The following is a 26,044-nucleotide window of genomic DNA, read 5'->3' as shown; positions in this document are numbered from 1 at the left end:
CATAAAAGAAGAATAAAACATAAATTAGAAGTATCCCAGCAGTAACTCAGTCTCTTTAAATAATGGGCTTTTATAAAATGAAAGGCAATCCTAGGCCCAACATAAATTTAAGAGATTGGAGGAAGTTATCTGGGTGCATAACCAACAACTGCTTCATTCAACATAAGAGAATGTGCTAGACTAGCTGGTTCTAATTGTTCCTATTAAATCTGACTGAATAGGAGTAAAAACCAGCTACACTATTAACTACCTTACAATCAGTTTCAGAGATAAGTTTCAAACCAAAAATGATTATGGTGACTTCAACAGAAAGATTTGCAATTGCCTCTCGGTACAGCAGCTTGAACATTTCTTTTCCCTATTTTTACTTAATGGCAAATTTGTCTGTCCTGTTCCTGTGTATGTTTTTGCACTATCAACATGGTTTTAGCACGTTCTTTTCCGTTCTAATTTTGGGTTGGGTTGTCTTGCTGAACTTGTGTAGATGAGTGAAGCTTCCAGAGTTGTCAATTTATGGCACAAGATCATCTGTACACATCTGGCAGCATCCACTCAAAAGATGTTTTTCTCCCTCTTCCTTCCACTGATCTCTCTTCTACCAACTGCAACTTTATCTATAGAGATGATGTTGTCCTTAACCCTACCATTAGTGTAGAGTACTTTTTGTATTTTGGAAAAGCAAAAACTGATCAGGCTACGTCAGTTCTATGGCTCTGCAATCATGATACTTCAGTAGTGTCTTTAAACCACTTTGTCCCTCTTTTGAGCCTACTTGTGCCTTCATAGTGGTCTACCTAGTAGGATGACCCTAAGAGTCAGTGTAATTAGATTTGTATTTCATTAGCTAGAGAGTCACCTTGTATTACTGAAGCATTGTCATTGAGAGTATATTAAGCAAGCAGATTTTTGTATTGTGATAACTCAATTTTCTGTCTAGAAATACATTCAGAGATTTCAGGTTTTATGTGAAACTTAAGTACGTCTTAATCTCTCCCAGTTTTGTATCTTATGATAGTCACAGAAGAATGTTGAAGTCAGTCATAGAAAAGATTTTGTCATTTACTTGTGAGTTGAGTAAGAGTAGCTGTGTGCATTTGAGTGATTCAGTAAATCATCTTGCTTAGATGACCACTTCTGCAAGTGGTTTTAAATTATATATACAATAAACTTAGAGCAGTACTTCACCCTATCCTTTTTCTCTGTGTGCTCGATGAATTTACAACAGGTATCCACTAGATGGTGATCCTGCCTAAGAATGAGTTGAAGTTTCTGATGATGCCTCCCAGGAATATTGATTTGGAAGATTTAGGCAGAGAATTAAACAGGTCTCATACCCTGAGATACAGCTTAAGCTCTATATACATGGAGGCAACAGAAACTTAATATTTATTTCAGGGATGTTGAACTTAACCATTTCAAACCTAATCAGGATATTGACTACATCTTACCTACTTTGCAAGTTATACTGATGATCATCTGGATGGAATTACCATACTTAGGACTTTCTGTTCCTGAAGTGATTGAGCTGTATGTGAAGCTATTGGTTTCCCAAAGATAAATTCCTTCTCGTAATACGGATTTAAGATAAATATAAAAAGATTGTGAAATCAACAAATACCAGATGCTTAATACTGATTTTTTTCACTCTTTGAAATCAATGGCAACCAGGTTCTTTTCCATCTGTCAAACTTTGGGTTTAATTGCAATTGGGTTGAATTTAATTTTAGGTCTGTCTCAGCTGCTAAAATCACTACGGAAGCTTCTTTGTTTTGCAGATCGCATTCAGGAACGTCTCCAGATAACACTGCCCCACCACCACCACCTCCAAGGCCTCATCCTTCTCACTCTCGATCATCATCTTTAGATATGAACAGATCCTTTTCAGTTACCCCAGGTAGATATGCTGTGCTCCTGCTTTTCAACATGTACGCTCTGAAAGCAGACAATCTTTTTTCCCCTCTAAAGGAAGATTTAGAGTGTGCTTTTAATGCATTGCTTTTGAATAAAAAAGCAGAAAATGTTGTTGGGGTGAGTTTTGCTTGTATAAAAATTTGTACTCTGCTTAACTAGATAATTTACTTCTAAACTCTGCTGACATTGTAGTCCTTTGGATGATGAATGAGAAGCAGTGTCAGGAAATAACATTTTGGTAGGGCACCCACATGCAATGAATTGCAACTGCTAGTAAATTTGCAAGAGGAATTCTTTCATTATCAGATGTAGTAGAGATAGATGCTGAGTACTTCACATAAGAGGAAATTACTCAATATCACTTGTAATGCCATGTTTAATGGGTGTTATTGTACTCCTGACTTGTTAGTACTTTTCAGCTTAGGATCACAAAATATGAGAAAAACACTAAGAGCATATAATGAGGGTAAAGGCAAAAAATGTATCTATGATCATCAAAGTATGACCATGGCCATACTCTGAGCTGGAATGATTCCATGGTCTGATTCCTTATTTTGTTTTACTGCAAATTTGAAAGGAGGTGATGTTGCAATGATAGTCCTCTATCTGACAGGCTAATACATAGACAAAATGCAGTATGTGTTCACGTTGACAAGTCAAAAAGTTAGATAGCACTGTTGTGTGAAGAGTAATAATCTTGGTCAAATGTAATGCCTCTCTTACAGGACAGCAACAGGCTGGAGTTGTTGCCTATCCCCCTGCAGTGCCTCCAAGACCACAGCCTTCACAGGTGATGATGTCACTTTTGAAATCCATACTCTCAGTGCATCATTTTTATCTAATACTGAATTTTAACTTATCTCTAAAATGAGTAGCACTGCATGGGATTTTTTGAAACCACCAGCATGTGAATGATGGCAAAACCTAGACTTATAGCCAAATGCTAGCCTTTCCTGAATAAAGAACTCCTCCTGGGAGAACCATAGGAAGGGATTACAGTGAAGACTGAGGAATAATGAGTGGCTCTGGAGCTCTCGGTTGTAAGAAAAAAGAGGGAGGTCAGTCTTCATTTCATTGCCTGTCCCTGTATAGGTAATGAACTATAACACAGACTGAGACCAGTCTTTCAAAGTTTTGCAAAGTAAGTGTTTGTCTTCCATCTGTCTGGCACAGACTATGGTTTTATATAACATACCTGCTCCCAAAAAAAAAGGATTCCACTTCTTGCTTTGTCAGACACTTGGTCATCTTTGCAATTCTGGACCTAGTCAGTTAGCTCATATGGTAGAAAACAGATCTGGAAAAAGGTGTTTTTCTTTGTCTCAGCCAGATGAATCCTTCAACTGCTGGGCAGATCTAACAAAGGACAGATAAAATTGCTTTTCAGTTGTTTTGCAGCAGCAGTTAATTGTTAGAATATGGGTTCCCATCAGTTGAACTCAGTCAATGGATTCAGAAATCATCAGCAAGAAAGAGGGTGCAATGAATGACAGTCTTATTCCATACACTGTGATCACATAAGCACGTTTTCCTGTAGATCCAAACTAAAAATCTGTATCAAGCCTAACAGAGCCAGGCTGGACTTTGTTACAGCAGAAACATCTGTCCAATGAGTATCTAGTCCTGTGGTGCATCCACCTTTGGTCTCATTCTTTGGGTAACAGCACATCTGACAGAACTTCCTTTTCTCTTAGGTATTTATCTGGTTTTATAGTAACAGGCACTTTCTCCTCCTGACAGGATATGACTCTTTGTCTAACTGAAGAGGCATGTTCTGTCCCATGCTATTGTTTGGCAAGATTCTTTGCATGAGATAACTATGTTAAGAACAATGTCACTAAAACTGGGGTTTGGTGTTTTTTGGGGTTTGTTTGTTTGTTTTTTAATTGCAGGGCGCAGGTCCTCACGTGCATCGCCCAGTAGATGCTGAAGGCCTGATAGCTCATACCAGTACCTCACCTCAACAGATACCAGAACAGCCAAATTTTGCAGACTTCAGCCAATTTGAGGCATTTGCTGTTTCAGGTGTAAACAAAGAGGAGGAAGATGAAATTGAAACGCACTCGGAAGTGTTGCAGGTGAGCTGAAGTGAAAATCTTGTCAATTGCTTAATACCACCACCAACTGCAAAACATTGTTAAAACTCATTTCTGCTGGTTTAACTCACTGGGGGTTTTATGGTATCCCAGTCCATCACTGCAGAGTAATTACATTGTGCACTACCACATGTTTAGTAACTAGCAAATGCCTAGGCAGAAGAAATTCTTTTCTTCTCAGTTCTTGAGTGGAATTCAACAGATTTTGTACTTAACACGTGTGTGAAATGTACTGTTGATGCATTTAAGACTTGGCACAGGCAAAACTTTACTTCTTACTCTTGCCAATACAGACTGGTACACCAGAATGGTGTACTGCTAAGCTTTAAAGTAGTCTGCCTTAATAAATGAGATTACTGTCAAGTACTGTAAACATCTGCTAAAAGTCTATTAATTTGGTTTTGTTCTAAGCCACTGGACAAACAGCTAAAGTGATTAGAACTCTGGCACCCTTCTGTAATACAACGTTAGAAATGCTTGCAGAACTTTGATTTTTACTACAGACAGGGCATGTAAAAGTTCAGAAGCCTTGGGGCTTATTCCTGTTAGTGTCCTGATACTTTACTGCTATTACATTAATTCATGTTTTGCTTTCATAATTTGTAGTCTTCATCCAGACTGTAAATTCTCTGGGGCATTTCTGCATTCTCAGTTTCAAAAATACCTGAGGTGCTTTAAAGTTCCCCCAACTACCAGCAGTATGTTCTTGTTCCCTTAATGGGGAAGATCAGTGACATAGAACCATTTGAGCATTCTTCATGCAAAATCAGCTGTTAGATTCAGCTGCCACTGAAAACTGCTCGAGTTAAGCTTACTCATTGCTTGGTGTTGATGTGGGAGGCCAACAGTCACATTGTGTTGCATTGGAGGGGTTAAGCTTTGGCAGTAACTGACAATGGTGGTAATGTAATAGCAGAAACAGCTGTAGCAGTTTATCATCAGGCCACAGCCTCTTTTGTGCTACACAGTGCCTCATACCATTGGGGATTTGACTTTATTCAGACGTTTCCTAACATCAGGAATACAGTGCCTGAGAGCAGAGTTCTTTCAGGTAACTTTGTCATCAGTGATTTTAGAGCCTGTGTTGAATCTTACATTCTGTATCAAATGACAGATCTGACTACTGATTCTGGAAATACAGCTTTTTACTTATGTGCCTTTTCTGTAAGATGCTCCCAACCCACAACACTGCTTGTGACCAGTTTAATTAGAGATGAGTTATCTCCAAAGCAGGTGGTGTTGTATTCCAGCTTGTGCTTCTAAAGAAAACCTGAACTGGATTTTTAGGTGTTAACTGTATTCAAGTATCAGAAGCACAGCATACTTGCACTTATTACAACTGTTACTGAATTAAATACATGTTAAGTAGTAGTTTTCTAAACACAGTTTATATTCCTTTAGGTTGAAAAGCCCTCTGATTCTGCAAGTTCTCTTAGAGTTGCCAAAGCAGATGGAAGAGTTGAAGACAAGGCACCTGCTAATGTCCCCACTAGTGTGGTATGCTAAGTATACTTGGAAGGAGAGCACAATTGTCTGATACTTAGGAAATCATGTGTCTGTTTTGGTTAGGAACAGCAGCTTCATACTCCTGCACTTGAACCCAGTTTGCTTAGTTCCAATATGTGCTTCAGATGGGCACGTATATGGTGAATTTTTGCATCAGATGATGTCAATAATTAGCTTTATTGTTGAAATAGCAGAAAATTCAGATACTTAGTAAGCATTCAAATTTTTGAAACAGCACAAATTTTAGTGCAGAACTTGGTTAACCCTTGCTCTCTTTTTTTGTTGTTAAAGGCATAATCACTGAGGGGAAAGCATCTTCTGAGATGCAGATTTGCAAATGTCGGTAGTACCATGGTGTTCGTGCTTGCACAGTTCTTTGTCAGTGTTTTTCTAGGCTGCATGAGAGAGCAGCTAGATGTCCATCAGAACCTAATGGCTTGCAAATTCAGTTAGCTCAGTAACTGGTTTTAAGAACGTGTAACACACTGAAGCTACCAGGTTATGATCTAAATAAAATGCAGTATGTGAAAATGAATAGGCTGTGTTTTCTTCTTCAGGGTAAAGGCACTACCCCACTCGCTCCACCACCAAAGCCTATTCGCAGAAGATTAAAATCAGAAGATGAGCTAAGACCTGAAGCTGAGGAACATACACAGAAAACAGGTGTCATAGCTGCTGTTCTTGCTTCACAGCCATCTATTCCTAGGTAACCCAAGAAGTGTTACTGGAAAATTTACATTTAAACACCATACACACTTTCTGTTCCAGGAGTTGCAAACAATTTCCATGTTGGAATTTAGATTAATTCAACAATTGAAAGGATTTGGGGGCTGGGGAGGTTTTTTTTCTTCTTGTTGTTTGGGGCTTTTTGGATCAGATCATCCTGAAGCCTCTCCTACTGGGAGACCTTTTAGAGATCTTGAAGTATGACCTCTTTCTAACTTCTGCAAGTGGTGGAAGTACTAAGATGTAGTGTTTATTGTAAGTAATGGTTGCTATGAACAGTCCAAAATGTGCAGTCTTTGTGTCCTCACATGAGAGCAGACTGTTACATTAGTCATTTCCAGATAAATGAATGTGGTGCTGTGTTGGGATGTCAGGAAATTGATTATGACAAGCTTTTTAAATGTGTGGTTTGCTGTTTCATTGAAACCAAGTGTGTGTAGCTTCCATGCAAGCAAACAAGATTGACCAAGCCAGGCAGAAGAGGGAAAATTAAGTGTATCAGGTTAAAAATTGGAGAAGAAGATTCTGCTCATAATTTTAAATGAAATGTTCAGCTGAAGTGATGCAATGACTTACTACAATCCTCCTAATATATTCTCAGATCAGTGGGGAAAGACAAGAAGGCAATTCAGGCATCAATCAGACGTAACAAGGAAACCAACACTGTTTTGGCCAGATTGAATAGTGAACTACAGCAGCAACTAAAGGTAACTCCAGATTTGTTTTTTGTTTGAAGGGGAGAGCCTGAGGGGATGAGATGTTAGTGATGCACAGTAACAGGCATCTCTGCAAACCAATGACGTACATAGTAGAGGATACTAACATATAATATTAGTAGTTTTGTAGATCATAGAATATACCTAATTGTCACAAACTTTGTGAAATTAAAAAGGACACTTTCACTACTGCAAAACACATTTTTCAATGTAATTTGCTTTCAGCTACACTGAACATAAAATAAAATTAATCAAAAAAACTACAACCCACCCAGAAATCTTACTGTTAATAACTGGAGGTAGCTGTTGTGGTCATCAGATACTTAAAAAGCATTGTTGGGAACAGCTGAAGGAGTTTGCTTCTGAAGCAAAATCAAACCTTAAACTCTTAATAAGATTAAAAGTACGTTTTTTTAATGCAAAACTCACAGCCTAACAACAGTAACAGCAACCTGCTTATCAAGTCAGCTATTATTGTTTGGGGTTTATCTGCAGGCAGCATCTTTCTCTTGCCATCTGAACCTTTCTTGCCTTAAGATAGTTTATTTTAATTGTCAGATTTTTAAAAAAGCATCTTATTTGTAAGCATGAATTAGTGTGATGCTGTCAGGAAGGTAAACCATTTGAAAAACCACAAAGTCTGAGTTTCTTTTGTTACCATTTGACAGTCAAGGTGTATAACATTTACGTAATGGGAAGAACTCAGAGCCGGGGGGGGGTAGGGAAAATTGAGCTTTTGCCATCCTTTAACTGAGATGAGAGCTTACCCCCCTAACATACTGGACTTGATTTGAAGATATTATAGCTGGGTTTGCAGCTCTCGGAGGAGTCCTCAAGGTTCTAGAAAAGATGCTAGCTCTCAAAACTGAAACTGATGTTTACCAGTCTGGATCACATGAGGAAATTTTAAAATACTCATTCTCTCTGGACAGTCAGTAGAAAAATCTTTCTTTTGTAGGACGTTCTTGAAGAGAGAATCTCCCTGGAAGTCCAACTGGAACAACTTCGACCCTTCTCTCACCTCTAAGCCTACTGCCGTTAACTGTGAATTTACTAATTATGAAAGGGGTATTGGTTTCAAAGCCTATTTAAAGATCCATGCATCTAGCTCAGTGCACTCTACATTAAATGTTGTGGTTCTGTTTTGTCAATTTGTCTACTTTTGTATTTAAGTATTTTAATTTCAGTACAAAGAAAAAAAAAAAAACAAAACAACAACTTTTTCCTTGAATGTGACACTGCCTCTCACCACATTTTCTGTGGGCATCCATGATCTCTGTTGGACTTGAGTTTGCCACCAAAATTTCCAACTGGAATTTTTTAGTAGTTTCTTTTTTTCCCTTTGCAGAAGAGAACTGCTGATCATGACTTCAGAATTCAAGCACATAATCCCTTCTTTCACTGTGGCATTTGTTTTATTGTGCCAGAAAAGACTGAAAACTAGTAATCTGTCATCAGCCAATGTCACTTCCCAAGCTACCTTTCACAATTGGAGAACAGTTCACAATTCCAGAAGGCCTGCTCTTTGCAATAAACCAACTTGTTCAGGTTGACACAGTTCTTGCAGGCTGTTTGCTCTCTCAGCTGGATTTGATTTTGTGTTTTTGTTGCATACATTATAGAGTATGTAACCACAGATTGCCAGGTGTTCACATTTTGTCCGTTCATGATCCCGATTCACCCGCATGCATAGTTACGGCACAGTCGGCAGCCTACCCAACCAGACCTTTTTCAGTCCTCCCTCTTGTGAAAAGAGTTGGGTGTGAATCCCCAACAATACTAATGACATTTCCTGAGCACCACCTGTAATTGCATGTTCCACACATTGCCTTTTAGTAACACATCGCATCCACCAGTCTTCACTATAACAAATTGTATTGTCAAGTTAATGTGTCAATACCTCTACGAACTTCTAATTCCCAGCCAAAAAGAAAAAAAAAAGGAAAAGGAAAAAAAAAAAAAAGAGTTAAAAATGAACAGTTTGCTTTTTTTTTTTTTTTTTTTTTTTTTAGGAATTCTGGGGTACCTTCTGCCATCTTGTTTCCAGGCCTTATTTCTCTGGCGTATAGACAGGCTTCACTATTAACAGAGTTCCCTGAGTGTATCCTGCTATTCAGGTTGATGTACTGTATTAGGATTTGTTGTATATTGTACGATACACACCTTTGGATCTCATATGTAAATTTGCATTAATTGCTGACTAACAGCAGATATTCTATTTAATGGCTTTTTCTGGCTGTGGGATCATAGATGTTTAACTGCATGGATGTATCTCTGCAGAATCAGAACTAGCAATTGTGTGATTTTTACACCAATAAAACAGCACAATATTTTAATTTTGTTGATTCATCTTTGCCTGGGAATTGAAACTCATTGGGATGGGGAAGGGTTTTCTTACAGGTGTGCAGGGAAGTTTTCCTGATTTTGTAGCATGTATGAGAAACGGTTGATCATAATCCCTTGACCATTTTCTTCCCTCATCTTTTAGCTGTTGGTCAGAAGTTAACAAAGTCTCTTGGTAATCTGTGGCTATACTCCTTTTGTATCCTGTCAACAAATTCAACACGTGTAGTTTCTAAAAAGTAAATATCACTACTGATTTGTGTCCAAAAAAAAAAAGGTAGAGTTCTTTAGTCTTCATTTCTGGTTTCATTTCTTTGAAAGTACCTTTCAAAACTAATCAGATCACCTATTATCAGTTCTTACTGTCACTGTCTCAATTCTGTGCTTGAATGAAATGGTATCAACCTCTTCATCCCTTTCAGAAGGTAGTTCAAGCCAGATTTTTCTGATGGATGTGCTGTTTGTTACAGTGAAAAAGAAGCACTTCTCTTTTTGGTAATCATGTAATTGTAATTTGGGGGCAGATTTAAATGTCATGGAAGTGTGGCAGATGGCTTAAGTGTATAATAGAATAGAATAGAATTAACCAGGTTAGAAAAGACCTTTGAGATCGTTGAGTCCAACCCATCATCCAACACTATCTAATCAACTAAACCACGGCACCAAGCACCCCATCCAGTCTCTTCCTAAACACTTCCAGTGATGGGGACTTCACCACCTCCCCGGGGAGCCCATTCCAATGGCTAATCACTCTATGAAGAACTGATTCCCTGGTTTGAAATACACAAATGTCATAGTTGCATGAAAGGTGATACTTTCTATTTGCCTGTAAAGGGATGAAGAAATGATAGCTATAATGGGCACAAAAGTTACATATAAATTACATTTCGGGTTTGGTTTATCTTGCCAATTGCTAGATGAAGTACAAGACTTTGCCTTTAAAAATGTAACTGGGAGGGGTGTGGGGAACAAAAGAAACAATACAACACAAAGTTTAAAAAAAAATCAAAACAACAAAACTAAAAAACTTTAAAGTTGGACTAATCTCTTTGCTTATCTGCCAGTTAACAAGAACAGTGTTTAAAAAGGGAAGAGTGGGTCACTTACTGTAGTTACAGTTGGCTTGGAATCAACATTCTTTATCTCGTCCATAGTTCATTTTAAAGTTAAAAATGCATTTTATAAATAGTACTATTTTCATATTAGTATTTGAGTGTTAAGCCTGTGTTAACAGCAGCAGGATTCTTGTGTCAGAATTCACCATTTTAGGCTTAAATGGTAAAAAGCCTTTTACAGTCAAATGTCACACGTACATCTGAATTTCTGTGACATCCTTCTTATTCCAGTAGAATAAATTAGTGTCTTAAGTGAGGAATTTAGGTAACCTGAACATTTTGTCTTGCCAACAAAACCATTTTTGAGAATTTTTGTGGATTACTTCTAAGACATTCAGAATGTTTTAAACCACTTTTTCATCGCCGGGAAATCTTCTAACTGAAAAATTACTTCTGTCTTAAGAACATCACTGCCAATGATGTTCCAAAGTTACCTCACTTAGCAATGTAATCCAACTTTAATCCCTTATAATTTATATAGTTATTACAGTTATTTCCTTGTCTTCTCCATTTGCTAGATCTTGATTCAGCCACTTGATGCATTCTTTGTGAATTTAGATTGTAAGCTCTTTGGGGCAAGGAATTACGTGCTGTACAAGAGATGTGCTCTCTTTAATGCAAGTACAAACACAGTCTGTTAAATAGCATGGATTGTGATTCGTGGGCCTAGCTGGGATGGATGGACACCAGCATGTGATTCTGAAAGGCCTGCAAAATCATTTTTGACTTTGTGATTGGAAGAGTGTCTCTTTGTTTGATTTGCATTTCCTTTGTTTCTCTCACCTAATGTGCCTCTTCATTCCACCTGCTTTGGGTTGGTTCTGCTCCATTTCTTCGTACTGCAGAGAGGATTTCTGAAATGTGAACGTACAAAGCTGAAAAAGCCACTGGTTTTGAGCAGTGTTTTAAGCATCCTTGATGTAAGCTCCTATTTTCTTTTTTTTTCAACTTCACATGCCCTCTATTTTACTTGCTATTGTATAGTACCTGACCTAGAGGATCTCTTACTACTGAAAACATCTTCTATGAGGTAAACAAAGAAAATAAATTTACAGCACTGTTTCTGTGTGAGATGTCTCTGCCCTTTATGGATGGGGTGTGCTGTGTTTCTACTCTACATTTAGGGCAAAGTTGAATTCCTCAACTTGATGAGTGACCTAGTCTGAATCACTTTTTCCTGGAAGATAAAAAATTAAAAACAATTACTGCATTCTGACTGATTCTAGTCTTGCTTTCTAGTAAAATGCAGTTTCCTGAAATGGTAAAACGCTACAAAAGCATGTTGCTCCCAAGTGAGTGGAAACTGCAATTTATACTCTGCAAGGAAGATTAAAACCAAAATGGTGGGGTTTAAAGGTATTTGCATGCTGAAGTTGCTTAGAAACCTTAGAAAGCAGTCCACATGCATTCATTTTTACTCCCAAGGTCTGTTTTTATTGAGACATGCAACCCAATTTCATAGGCAGGATTCCAGCCTGTTTTGCCATTCATGTTGATGTGCTGATCACTTAAAATTATTAGAGTGGTTTGAGTTGGAAGGGACCTTTAAAGGTTGTCCTCTGCAAACCCCCTGCCATGATCAGTTACATCTTTAACTAGATCAGGTTGCTCACAGCCCTGTCCAACCTGGCCTTGGAATGTTTCCAGGGGTGTGGTTTCTACCACTGCTCTGGGCAACCTGTTCCACTGTTTTACCATCTTCATTGTAAAACAAAACCAAAAACACTCCTTCTGAGTATCTAGTCTAAATCTACACTCTTAGATGAAAACCATTACCCCTTTTTCTGTTGTAATAGGCCCTGCTAAAAAGTTTGTCCTCATTTTTCTTATTTTCCTCTAGTAACAACAAAAAGGTTAAATGCTACATTCTCTTAGTAGTCTTTGAAAATTGCTAACTAGGGGTTGTATAACAGCAATGTCTGTATACTAATAATGAGGCTATTCACTAGTGTCCTGGTAATTTGGGGTTTTTTCCCCCACAGGAGTCTTTGAATTACTTGCTTTTCAAAATTCAGTTTTGTGGCTGGGAGGAGAATTTAATGCTGTGTCATTTCCTTTAAGTAATATTTCTTTAAATTGGCAAAATGGTTTTTAAAGGTAAAATTCCTGCTTTAGACTGCATGCTAATTGTACCTCAACTGTACCCTAATTGTACCTGGATGTACACTGTTAGTGTATTCCAAAATGATCTTGCAGTACTTTTTTCCAGCTTACTGATAAATAGGTATTCAGAGTCTTGCATCGAAGTTCTTGTCAGAAACAGCCCTTGTTTTGTTATAATACTCAAATTCAGAAGTGTAACTCCAGGGGACTCTACATTTATGATGTCCCAGCTTGTTGTCTTAAAGCTTTGGGGACTATTAGTACTGCTTATCATGCTTTGGCAGTACACTCTTAGCACAGAGAACTACATGAATTCTCTTCCATTCTCCTTCTGGCAGAATGTTCTTGACACTTTCACTCCTAGAGATGTTGAGAATGCATCTAATCTGGAAGCAGTTGAAATTCCTTTTGACTAGTCTTGATTATGAGCAAGTAAGGAACAAAACATCAATGACCAGTGAAAGCAATTTAACCTGAAAAGGCAAAATCCAGCAATACTACTTCTGACCCTTATGTAAGTGGAATGAGGAGCTTACAGAGATATGCATCCTACTCTACAATGCGTACCAGCTCTTTGATACATGGCAGCAAAGGTGGCTTTTGCTTTCTGTCATGAAACTTCAGAGCTCTGACTATTTCACTTTTTGGTTCGAATAATGCTGACAGGAGAGGGGATGCTCCATGGTGTGGAACAAGTTAAATGTAAGGAATGGCACTTGAACTGGGAACGTCTTCTGCAAGGAGCCTGTTGTCTGCAATATCCGTTCAGAAAGCAATTAAGCAAGACTAATAATTGAAAGAAAAGTTGTAAACTGAAAAAGGAGGCATTAGAATCAATTAATTGCTCTGACATGCAGCTCAGGAGCATGGAATGGAATAATCATTGCAGCAGTTGCTGTGTAAACTGTAAGTGCTTGTGAGTGAGTGTAAGGGCCTCTGAAGGTTTAGCATAGGTGGTTGTCTGTGTCAGACTGGGCAAAAAGGTGTGTAGGAGAGGTAGCTTCAGCAATATGTGATTTCTTGCCAGAAATCTAAGGAAATACTTTAGGAAGTCCTAGGGTAAAGTGTTTCATTAAACTGGTGTGGAATTTGGCACTCAGCATGCTAAGTGCTGCTGTGCCTTATTTTGCTGATTTTAATACAAAGCTTGAGTGCAGTCTAAGCAAGAAAATACAGGACATATTTCAAGAGGAAGATTGAAATCCTTTATAGAAAGTTCTAATGCAATGTACCTGGTGTGTTCTAGTAGAAAATGCAAGTGATGTGCCTCCAACTTTGTTTTTCTGTTATGCATCCCTGCTTTTGGAAGAAGAGTCTTGCCATTAACAACAAACCTTTATCCTAGAGCTTTGAGCCCATTGTCTTCCACTGCCCTTATAAAGGAGTTTAGGCATCTAACTTAATCAGAAGGAACCAAGGGGTCATAGAAGAATCAAGAGATCCTTTTGCTGTAGAAAGGTACTTAAAAGGAATATATTCCTTGGTTTGTTCTCTGCACTTTGGGGATAGAATTGAAGCAGGAAAACTGCTCTGGAAAAGCAGTATTTGTTCACATGTCATTTTATCAAAATTAAGAGGCTGGTTACTTTGGATTTTATGGTTCCCACCAAGTTCCTTCCAGAGGTGAACTAACTAACCAAGAAATGTGCTAAATTGATAATCCAGACCTTTTCTTGCTAAAAATATCAAATAGTTTGTGATCTCTTCCCCACACACACCATGGCCTTTCAAACAATGAAATCCTGTGAAGTTTTATAGTTTCCTTTATGCAAACAGTTGTGCATGCAGGATAATAGGAAACTTTTTTGTTCCTATTGGTGGGGGAGAATATCCATTGATTTCAGTGGAGCTGCATTTCAACTGTCACAACTCAGGACCATCCTGATCTGAATTAACACTAAGTGAACAATGCCAAAATGTGGAAGTGAAAATAGATATTATGTTGATTTCAAGAGAGAATGTGGGGTTTAAAGTTTTGATACTTTTGATATTGTGCAAATTATGACACTTTTTCACAGCTTGGCTGGGAAGGATCATTAGGGTAGGTGTTAACTTACAACAGATTTTCTTGGCTGTAGATCCTGAACTGCAGTTTATATTTTTGTTGTTCTTCAGTATGCAGACGCAGAATATACCTGGTTGAAGAGCTCTCAAAGATCATCCAGTCCTACCCTCAACCCAGCACTGAAGGTCTGACACTAAACCATGTTCATAAATGCCAGGTCCACATGCTACTTCGACATCTCCGGGGATGGTTGCGCCACCGCCACCCTGGGCAGACCATTCCAATGTTACTTGCTCCAACCTCCTTTCAGCTAGCTGTAGAGAGCAATGAGGTCTCCTCTCAGCCTTCTCTTCTCCAGACTGAACAACCCCCCAAACCCCTCAGATGCCCCTTGTAGGTCATGTGCTCCAGGCCCTTCACCAGCCTCATTGCTCTTCTCTGGAGAGGCTCCAGCACCTCAATGTCCTACCTGCAGCGAGTGGCCCAGTACTGAACACAGTATGCAATACGTGGTCTCACCAGTGCTGAGTACAGGGGGATGACCACTTCCCTGTTCTTGTGGACTTAAAGAGGTTGAAGAAAAAAAAGTGATGATTCTTTTATAAGTCTGAGTAGCTGCATGGGAAAGATATTTTTCTAATGTGATACCTTGCATTACACCTACATGTTACACACTTGCAGAAATTCTGAGATCGAGACACCCAATAGATCACACATTTGTAAGTTACTTGCAAGGCTATGGGGAGTTAGGTGACAGAGCCCCAAAAGGAAAGAATTTTGTGTGTAGAATAACTTAAACTGTGAAAACTCCTGATAGTGAAGTGTTTGGAGACCAGTATGCATTACACTGCTGGGAATAACAGTGATCTGGGGCTGCATTTGTTGACAGAGCACACTGTGGTATTCAAATGATCTTTATATATCACTGGCTGCAGAGTGCAAATTAGGTGCTGCATGTGACTCAGAAAGGAGCTGGAGCTAATGGAATCTACAACTGCATCTTGTGACTGAAGCAGCACCACCTCCAGAGATGCCAAACAGCCACCTTTTGTTCCCTGCCCGCAGGCCCGCTTCAGGCAGGTAAAACCTTTGCTCTGACCTAGGCTATAGATTTCATTCTTTGTGCAGTAAGCATATAGAATCTGAATGTATTACCTAGAAATTGAGTATAAAACAAATCTAAAACCAAAGGTAGAGATTGGACCAGGACAGAAATTTTGCATCTAAAACCAGCCTGATTTTTACACATTTATTTTTTTCCTGACTGAACACAAAGAAGAAACCAGTTAATACCAGAGTATTTACAGCTATGACTAAAAAATTGCATATACTGGATTTATTGAACAACAACTGTTTACCCACTTCTGTTATTTCACAAATGGTGTGGACTGCTAGCATGCATGCTAGTCTTAATTCGGTGACATCTTGCAGTTCTTCACAGTAATGCAAAAAGTAAACTCTGCAAACATTCAGGCCATGCAAGAGCTCCTATCTTAACACAGCTGAACGGATAGCAGCTTCTCTAAACAAAAAGTCATAACTGAAATGTTTTGCTTTATTAAAAATAAATTCATCTGTGGCATCACTGATCACCAAAGCACTAAAGATAGAGTACACGTACCCACGTACTGCTCAGAAAGGCAACATCGTTGCTACCTGTATAAAAACTGGAGAAATCCCGATGAGCTTATATACATACCATTTTCAACCCCACACCACTGAGCAGAAGAAATATACTTCCACCTTTCCCCATTTTTTTTCTGTTAAATAAGGCAATAATGAAAAGCAGTGTCACAATCACCTACTTAAAATGAAACACTTGAGTCCTGACGTCATACAGTGCTCAAAGAGGACTCTGCAAAAATAACCACTTGAATTTGCACTTTGATTCTGCATGGTTTAAAATTACTAAAACACCAAAAGACACCCCAAACCCAGCCACTGTTCCAGATTCCCTTCTCAGGAAAAAGAAAACAAGCGCTTCTGGAAGAGCCCCAAGTGATAAAGCTGTTCTTTCAGCCTGTGGTACCATTTGGAATATCTTGAGCATCTGCTAAATGTAGTTTTTGGCTGAAGAAAACCATTAAGGAGTAATATTTTCACATACAGATCAGGTATAAACAAGATAGCATTGTTACAATGAAACTGTGAATAGTCCTGTGATGAGCATGCACCAGTCCAGGTGAATTCAGTTTTAATTCCTGTGTTTTCAACCAGTAATCTTCCTTGCCTAAGACCTACCTCCAGAATTAGCTGGCAGATCAAGGGAAGTGGCAGGTAATTTTGTCACTGTTAAGTGATACCACATTCCACTTGTGTTGAGACCTAGCCTTAAACAGCCTTCCACGGTCAGAGAATGTATATACCAGTGCAGTATCTTTAGTCTCAAAGCTGAGTCCCACCTTCCTCCATGCATACAAAGTGTGTAACATCAGAAATAACTAGACTGCAGCATAAACTGAACACCAGCACTCCTCAACTCTGTTCTTATAAAAAGCATATAAGCTAAGCCATCCACCCTTGTCTTCTGGGTGGGTTAAGAGCACACATTTATTCAACTACCAAAGCTCTGCTAAAGTATTGGACTCAACTACAATCTGACTCTAGAAATGAAATTAGGTCAGTCCACTATTCACAATAAAATCAGTGACAGCTGCATGTATTTCTAAGACACCTAAAAGGTAACAGGATTCACGGATGCATGGGAAAGAACAAATATTGCTAAGTATGTTTGTTCCACAATGTCTCAGCAAGAGCAAGACACATGCAAAAAAGACCCTGCTTCTGATGGGCTTGTCATAGCTAATGTGTACCACTTCAAACAAAATCAATCACCCTTTGGAAAAACAAACAAACCAAAAAAACCCAACTAAACAACCAACCAAACAACCCACCCTGGAATTAAAAGTGTTAGTATCTAGTCATTTATGTACTGGAAGGACCTAAAGTCCATGCTGTTAGTAAAGCAATTTGACTCCTGCGAAGACACCAGTTACTGGAGAAACACACTATAGTTTGATTACAATGAGCAGTAGTTCTAATGCGAAATAGCCATTTCTAAAAGGATACATAGATGAATTCAGTTCTTCCAGCTGCAATGTAAAAGTGAAAAATATCAGAAATGGCATTTCAGTTGAAATGCAACAATTATGCTCATTATGATGGAACATTAAAACAGTGAAGGAAATCACTAGTAGTTTGGGCTGGAAGGTATGGTTTTATTACAAAAAGCAGAGGAAACCTTCACCGAGTTCTGCATTAACTACATTTAAACCTCCTGCTCAGGAAGCTGAAAGAAATGTTGGGGTTTTCTGGAAATAACACTAGAGAAAGAAGAAAGTGCAGTATATACAGATATAAATTCCTTGTTAGGTGTGGTCATCCTCAGATGCCAGGAGGATGGACTAAATGGCTGTTCTAAATAGGCCTGCATCTTTAGCTGGTTTACAGTTAGACTCCTCCACTCACCAAAACAAGCGGTGGCCTATAAAGGAAAACATGGAAGTGTGTTTTCTCAAGCCCAAGGTGAGGGCAGAGCTTGTGCCTTGGTTCATTACAGAACTATGCTCCCCGCAGCTGTACATCACTTCTCACAGCCAAATGCTGTGGGCAAAGTTCCATGTGTTCTGCTCTCCCAGTACTTACATCTGACAGCAGCCTATCCAGGTTTGAGTCACTGGCCAGTTTCCTTTTATCTTCAGGGAGTTCTTCCATCTCCCCATAGAGCTCCAGATTGAGGCGAGCGAGTTTCTCCTGCATACTCCGCACATGCTCCATCTGCTCGATGGAACATTCATTTCCTGAAAGGATGAGCAACAGCTTTAGCAAAAAAACCCCAACAACCTGAGAGAGAAGATGAAGGTGCACAGCTTTTTCCATTAGAGAAGAGGAATTCAAACATTAACTATACAAGTTAATTTGCTTTCTCGTTGATTGCTTCCTTGTTTCACTACTGAAGTTTCTGTCACCCTGTCTGGTATTGTGTTGTGCTGAACTTGCAGTTCCTACCCGATGTATTCCCGATGTAATAACTGTTGCTTTGTGGGGTTTGTAGAATGTGTGTGGTTTCCCTGTACTCCAAATTAAGAAGGCTCTGGGTTTTAAACTTTAATCACAATCACCCTTCTTTCTTATTTTCATTCATCTTGGTGAGGCTTTTTCCCTTGTAACTGATGCTTTACTTAATACAGACTTTTCAGGTTCTCTCGTAAAGTCAGTGTGGAATCTTAATAAGCTGAAGAGGATTATTACCCAACAATGACACATGCATTGTGGCATTATCTACAGAAAAACCACCACTGGTGTACTGACCAATGTGGCTGTCCATGGGTCCATGTCCCAGTGGAGGCCAGTGACAAGCAGAGTCCCTCAGGGATCAGTCCTGGGACCAGTCTTGTTCAACATCTTTGTGGGTGCCATGGACAGTGGCATTGAGTGCACCCTCAGCAAGTTTGCTGATGACACCAAGCTGTGTGGTGCAGCAGACACGCTGGAGGGAAGGGATGCCATCCAGAGGGACCTTGACAGGCTGGAGAGGTGAGCACAAGCCAACCTCATGAGGTTCAACAAGACCACGGGCAGGGTCCTGCATCTGGGTCAAGGCAATCCCAGGCACAAATCCAGGCTGGGCAGTGACTGGCTGGAAAGCAGCCCTGAGGAGAGAGACTTGGGGGTGCTGGTGGATGAGAAGCTCAACATGAGCTCTCATGTGCACTTACAGCCCAGAAGGCCAATCAGATCCTGGGCTGCATCAAGAGAATTGTGGCCAGCAGGTCAAGGGAGGTGATTCTCCCCTTCTACTCAGCTCTGGTGAGATCCCACCTGGAGCACTGCGTCCAGTTCTGGAGCCCCTATTACAAGAGGGATATGGACATGCTGGAAGGTGTCCAGAGAAGGGCCATGAGGATGATCAGAGGGCTGGAGCACCTCCTGTGAGGACAGACTGAAGGAGATGGGGCTGTTCAGTCTGGAGAGGAGAAGGCTCCAAGGTGACCTAATTGTGGCCTTCCAGTATCTGAAGGGGGCCTACAAGAAGGCTGGGGAGGGACTTCTCAGGATATCAGGTAGTGATAGGACTAGGGGGAATGGAATGAAGCTGGAGGTGGGGAGATTCAGGCTGGACGTGAGGAGGAAGTTCTTCACCATGAGAGTGGTGAAGCCCTGGAATGGGTTGTCCAGGGAGGTGGTTGGGGCGCCGTCCCTGGAGGTGTTTAAGACCAGGCTGGATGAGGCTCTGGCCAGCCTGATCTAGTGTGGGGTGTCCCTGCCCATGGCAGGGGGGTTGGAACTAGATCATCCTTGTGGTCCCTTCCAGCCCTGACTGATACTATGATACTATGACCTCACACTACAATTGCAAAGGCATATATGCAGCTTTCTGCTCAATACTGGAGAAAAAAGGAAGTAGGAGAGTGCCATGTTTTTTTCTTAAACCTATGTCAACTGTTACATAGTAAGAACAGTAGGATGCAAAGAGAAAAGGAAGATGAGTAAAATGCAGCTTGCACTGAACTCCACAGAAATTGTTACCAAGAGTCTAATGTGGCAATATGCAGCAAAGTCAGGTGCTAAATACAGTTTATTATTCCTATGCTACCATAAAGGAGCAGCTTTAACCATGGTATTTTAAATCTGTAAGACAAGATATGGCCTTTCATAAGCCATGATGGAAGGAAGAAGGAAATGGCATTTGCATAATCTCATACTGAAGATAACCTTGCATTAGGACTAGAATTAAAAAATGCAGGAAAACACATTAATTGTTAAACTTCATTTCACACTAGAGAGTCCCATATGCCAAACTGGCACTCTGTCCACACAGCAAAGTTTTTTGCACAGCTACAAAAACAGTTACTGCATGCAGAAAATGAATGCACTTACCAAATGCTTGAAGTTTGCCAGAGTGGAAGTCATTCAGGAGACTCAGAAGTCCTCTTTCCATTTCTTGGACATCTGACACATCTGTGAGAAAAGAATGCTGGATCGGTGCTGCCTGTGCCCCTTTTGCCTCATCTCCTGGAGGTTTGGCTTTCTCTTTTATCACACTGGGGGGAAAAATAAAATATTACTTCTTGCTTTCACTGAGAATCTCAAAGGTAAGAGAAGTGTACAGCTGAGCTTTGAAAAGGAAATGGAAAATACATCTTTCAATCACTCCAAGTTACAAAATGGATCACCCATTTGGCTTAAGAATAAATAACAGTATCACTGTCCCTAGACAGTCTGATGCTGCCAAATGAAGGATTCTAACAATCTCCTTTCCTGCCAATAGTGGGAAACATCAATGGAGCATATGTATGTGGTGGCCATCTTAATACTCTAAAGAGGACTATTACCCACCAATGACACATCCACATGGGGCATTATCTACATAAAATCACCCAAAACCCTATTTGTAAACAGTGTGGGAAACAACTCATATAGAAGGATGAACTTCCCTCCAGGGAAGTCTTCCTTGAGCACCTTCTTCCCACCTTCCAATAACATCTCTGTTCTTTGAAAGTCACCATCACAAAGCAATCTGCCAGTACTCCTATCAACAGGAACTAGTCCACACCCAAATGTTAAACATGCTGCAAATCACCTACTGCTCTGCAACAGTGCCAGCAAAATTCTTGAATCCCATGTGGTTTTTTTTCTAGACACAGTGTCTGTTCAGAGCACCATGTGCCCATAGATAATACATGGACAGCACCAAAAAGAATTGTAAATCCAAATGAACACACAATTGGTATGGAAGTTAAACACAATTACCAGTGAGAAGCAGGACATTCCACCTTTGACCCAGAGACAGACCAACCCCTTCCTAACCTAATACAATTCAGGTAAGGAGCTGCTTTCATCCTTGATTTGCCCATCCACCATGTGTGCACGCAGCCTGTCTTTCACACTGGCATGGCTGCTCCTGCAGCCTCATGGTGAGTCTGTTCAGAATTTGATTCAGTGAAAGGTTTTGAGTTGAATATTAAAATTCAGAATGCTATAGGGTATTTTTAAAAGTACTCACATTTATTAAGTGCTTTTATTTAATTCATGAAGATAATAGGGCTTAGAGCCTAGTGAGCCTCACCTTTCCCTTGAATCCTCTCCCCATACTCTGCAAGTCATAAATCCTATCTGTCCTACAGGAAACAATCACTCCTTTTCCAGCCTAATGGTTTCTGTAGTCTACACACATCATAGAGACTACAGTCTACATGCTGAAACAACTAGCAGTCCATTATTCATCAAGCCCATACCAGCTCCTCCAAATTGACTATCTATGCTAATGCAACAGTTCACTATTAAGGCTTCAGCTAGTACTTAAAAGTCAATAAACTCAGCTGCCTCTCCTTAGATAACATTTCTTTCCAAAATCCCTCCTCACTCATTCATCTCCTGTATGAGCCACATTGAAGACATTTTCTAAATTGAGAGATATTAGTATTCCCAAACTGAAACATATGTATTATCAGTAACACAGAAGCTACTACAAAACAGTGCTTTCTGAAGAGCTGAATGGCTCTCTCCACATATAATGGGCCTGGGAGCTACTGCTGCCACTGCTGATATGTCCCCAAACAAATACCTGGAAATTCCAGTACCAGCTCATCCTGTTCAATTTATGTCTATTTCCTATCCTATTTGTCAGTTCCAACGTTGCAGTCACATAGCATTTCACTTGTTCCTCACAGCTCCTTCCCACATTTACCATACTTGATCATCCAGCTCTTGTCTTTCACCAGTCACATCTGGCTATTGTCTCTTCAGCTAAATTGTCATCAGCATGAGCCTATAGCAGTGTGTAACATTTTACAAAGCTCACTAGAAGAGTAGCAAGCAACATTTCTGTAAAACAAACATTGTATTGCATGAAACACAAACCACTTCGCTAAAAAAGTCAACACTGGCAAAAAAAATTCACAAGTCTTAAGCTCTTTATTCTGTCCCAGCTAGTCTAACCCCCCTTTAGCCTGTCTGAGCATTAGAATAGAATAGAATAGACCAGGCCAGGCTGGAAGAGACCTTCAAGATCATCGTGTCCAAACTATCATCCAACACCACCCAATCAACTAAACCATGCAACCAAGCACCCTATGAAGTCTCCTCCTGAACACCTCCAGTGATGGCGACTCCACCGCCTCCTCGGGCAGCCCATTCCACCGAGCTTGCAGGATGCTCCGAAGCTTACCGTTTTAACTTTGGTTTCTGTACCGCAGGCTGTGGTGCAGGATTTGAAAAGGCTATGCTTTTACTGACTGGCACAGAGTTTTTCTTGGAGTTAGCAACCTGAGCAGGATGACTGGTAGATGATTTGGGGCTCCTCCTCTTGATTTTCCTTTCCTCCATTTCTTCCAATTTACTGGATCTAGACTAGTTTCTTGTCCTCCAAAAGGAAGGAAAAAAAGAAACATCCATTGAAATTGGCATTTACAATTAAAGCAAAGGGGGGGAAAATCGCAGTACACTCAACTACAGTTTTATAGTTTCTTTGAAGAAATGAGTGATTGCTCATCATTGAGCAAGAGAATCCAGTTTTCAGAAGTTATCCAAGCCCATCTGATCAACCAAACAGGAAGGAATTAGCATTTCCACCAGCTTCAGCTGACAGGTCCCTCAAAATGATCTCAAGTTTCAGCTCTCATGGATTACCGCTATGCAACACCATGACTGCTCAAGTCCATGCCCGTCAAACTACTGAGAAACGGTGGTGGCATGAGGATGCTGCTATTCATCCTTGCCAAACGAGCTCCTCTGAAAGGACAGCAATGGCCTTGTCAACACCCAGCTGATGCCAAGTTATTACTGCTCTTTGTGGGTGCTGTCCAATAATTCCTTTACTAGACTGCTGCCATTATATATGCTATTAATGGGTGCTACCTAATAATCTAGCCTGGGGAAACGCCTCCTCTGAAACCCACCGCCCCACGGAAGGTACCGTCGGCACCGCGATACAAACCCAGCGGACCTTCCGAGGACCGCTTTCCCGCTGCTGCCCGCTCCCGACCCGCCGTCACATTCCAGTTGTGCCCTGCCCCTTGCCTGGGACAGCCCCTACTATATGTCGCCATTTTATTAGGACGGAGACTTGGGACGCCGCTCGCCATCCAGGCAGAGGGGAAAGACGCCGCGAGGCCCAGCCCCGGCGCAAGTTAGCTACCGCCGACGCACAGGCCCTATCCCAGCCCCTATTCCCGGCCCCCGCCGCCCCGCCCCCTGCCCGCCCGCTACCTAAGGGGGAGGCCCCGCCCCCGCAGCGGCGCTCGAGCCCCCCCGGCCTGGCTGGCCCTCACCCCTCCCCCACGGAAGTGGCAGGCTTAGCCCAGGGCGTCGGTCACGTGGCCTGGAAGGGTTGCCCTGCGAGCTGCATTGTGGGAGCCCCGCCCCATGCCGGCGGCCTGACTCCTGTGGCTGACAGGGTGACTACGATTCCCAGAACCCTCCGCAGCAAGAGGCGGCCGTCTCGGGGTGCGCGCGGAGCACCTCGGTCGGTGCCTCTTTGCGCATGCGCGACAGCAGAGCTTCTCTTCCCTCTCCCCTCATGAAGGGCGGGGCCGGGCTGAGGGTGGAGTCCAAACAGCCGTTAACGGCCGAAGGAGGCGGCTGCTGGCGGTTGCTTTCTGCTGAGCGCCAAGAGACAGCTGGAGTGGGGCGGTGGCTGCCCATGTGGGCGTTGTTGCACCTGGGGTGGACAGCGGTCTCCACAGGGGCGGGAGAGTCCTCCGCTGCCGGCCGCGTTGCTGCTGCCGTGGAGTTGTTCAGTTTGCCCCCGCGTGTCGGGAGGCGTCTCTGACCTCGCTAGAAATGCCGGCGAAACGACGAATTCCACAGTCCCGAAACATGAAAAACGGAAGGAGAGCGGAATGATTAGAAAAGGATTGTCTCCTTCTCAGTAGCAGTGCATTCCATGCCTTGTGGGACTTAGGGAGCTTTGCCACCTGCTGAGACAGAGAAGCTCGGGTGCGAATGTTTCGGCGGGTTTGAAGCGTGTGGTTTGGTGCGAGGCAGATCCTCGTCAATGGCAGGCCCTGTGCTCCGGGTGGCAGCACCACTTCGCGCTCTGAGGCTGTTGGAGCCTCGCTGTTCACCTTTCCCTCCCGGGCTGTTCAGAAGTAGCAGCGATACATAATAAGTCTGATTAATAAATAAACAAGGAGGACTTCTGTTACACAGTTTCACCCCCCGATAGATGTTGCTGGGGAAGCCATCGATTCAAGTTAAATGAGGAGGGCCCTGCTGCCACGTTTCCTTTACAGCTCTCTGCCGTTCCCGACCTTGATTCCAGTACTGAGCAGTTGCCTTACTGTAACTTAATTTTCAAGGCAAGCAGTATTAGCAGATCATGCTTACCTAGCCTTAATAATAAATAAATTCAGCTCCCCTAAGCCTTATCTCCAGGTGCTGACTCTAGTGTAGAGGAACTCAGACGCATTTCTGGTCATCGCTTGTCTCTTCAGTGCGCCCCGTCGTGGATGGCTCTGTAGGCTTGAACACTTGGCATGCCTTTCCCAGCTGTGGATGGTAGCTCGAGGCAATTTCCCCCCATGTGACAGTGCTTTATTGCCTAGAGAGGTGAGTTTATCAACTATTTACAGTCTGTCAACCTGAATTTCTTCTATTTGTGATGAGAGCTCGGTTTTTTCCTGAAGAAACCTGTTCATAATTGTGTGTTTTCTGATGAAAACACTGATGTTATTGATGCACCGGCTGTGCGGGGTGGTATGATCTCCGTCACCCAGACTGGGGAAAAGCTTTACTGGTTGTTTGCAAGTGTATGTCAATATATCCCATGGATTAACAGGTGTGCAGCTAGGATGCATCGTAGGCTACCTCTGTCTAGACATTATATGATAGTAAAAACCTGATTTTCCAATTGTAACCTAATTCTAAATCTTCTTAAAGGTCTTAAGTTAGACCTCAGAGGCAATTAGATATGACAGTGCCTTGTCAAGACTTCTGTGGGATGTTGTGATTGTGAGACTCAGAGACTGCTCTGAGTCCAGAAATGGGTGCTGCCAAAGGAAGATTGTATATGCAATCACTCTCAGGTGAAGGACAAGGACCAAATGTCCAGTGAAGGTCGCTCTGCAGTGAAAATAATTCCTTGCAGCAGGACTCCGCTTGACTTTGAGGACATGGATCAGTTGTGTTACGTAACTAACAGTCTTGTTGCAAGAGGATACACTGACAGATCACTTATCAGAATAAACAATCTGCGTGTGTTGGTATGTAAGCTACAAGTCTCACAGGAAAAAATAGTATGAGAAGAAAGAAAACATCTGTAACACTGAAGGTACAGTAAACAAAAAGGTGGTAGTACAAGACTTAAGGGACAAGTAGAGAAGCAGAAACAGTTTACCATCTTTTCGATTCTATATCAGCTTCTGATATCTAGTTTGGCATGCATTACAGGGAAACAAGAGCTAGCAAAATTCACACAGGCTGTAAGCCACAGATTATTTGCCATAGGGCTTCCTAAGTAGAATGCTCATTCACATACATACATAGATATGTATATGTGTGTATTTGGGGGGAGGAGGGCTA

The 26,044-nt window shown here is 41.3% G+C and overlaps 2 protein-coding genes across 9 annotated transcripts in view; one reads left to right on the top strand and one right to left on the bottom strand.

Moving 5' to 3' along the window:
• REPS1 (RALBP1 associated Eps domain containing 1) overlaps positions 1–8,896 on the top strand; it is a 62,821-nt gene extending 53,925 nt beyond the window's left edge. For 5 of the 6 annotated variants that reach the window (XM_054162657.1, XM_054162655.1, XM_054162658.1 and 2 more), the window contains 7 exons: positions 1,776–1,894; positions 2,637–2,701; positions 3,804–3,989; positions 5,409–5,504; positions 6,071–6,219; positions 6,841–6,946; positions 7,914–8,896. In XM_054162657.1, coding sequence (XP_054018632.1) covers positions 1,776–1,894; positions 2,637–2,701; positions 3,804–3,989; positions 5,409–5,504; positions 6,071–6,219; positions 6,841–6,946; positions 7,914–7,982 — 790 coding nt within the window. In that variant the 3' untranslated portion in view covers positions 7,983–8,896. The remainder of the gene's footprint in view (positions 1–1,775; positions 1,895–2,636; positions 2,702–3,803; positions 3,990–5,408; positions 5,505–6,070; positions 6,220–6,840; positions 6,947–7,913) is intronic. The other variant, XM_054162659.1, reaches the window with a different exon arrangement.
• Positions 8,897–16,347: 7,451 nt separating this feature from the next.
• On the bottom strand, positions 16,348–23,842 carry CCDC28A (coiled-coil domain containing 28A). Of its 3 annotated transcripts, none has more exons than XM_054162457.1 (6): positions 23,794–23,842; positions 22,692–22,886; positions 20,402–20,565; positions 18,167–18,321; positions 17,591–17,613; positions 16,348–16,591 (listed from the first exon to the last, which is right to left on the bottom strand). In XM_054162457.1, the coding sequence occupies exons 2-6, from the start codon at positions 22,847–22,849 to the stop codon at positions 16,537–16,539; spliced, it is 555 nt and encodes a 184-aa protein (XP_054018432.1). In that variant the 5' UTR covers positions 22,850–22,886; positions 23,794–23,842; the 3' UTR covers positions 16,348–16,536. The 3 variants fall into 3 exon arrangements, with proteins under 3 accessions (XP_054018432.1, XP_054018435.1, XP_054018433.1); XM_054162460.1 differs by having other exon boundaries at positions 23,732–23,796; XM_054162458.1 differs by lacking the exon at positions 23,794–23,842 and adding an exon at positions 23,543–23,606.
• Between the last annotated feature and the right edge of the window lie 2,202 nt (positions 23,843–26,044).

Source organism: Dryobates pubescens, chromosome 6, assembly GCF_014839835.1.
Source record: "Dryobates pubescens isolate bDryPub1 chromosome 6, bDryPub1.pri, whole genome shotgun sequence".
NCBI lineage: Eukaryota > Metazoa > Chordata > Aves > Piciformes > Picidae > Dryobates > Dryobates pubescens.
The sequence above is the reverse complement of the archived record's forward strand: the minus strand, read 5'-3'. Positions and strand labels throughout refer to the sequence as shown.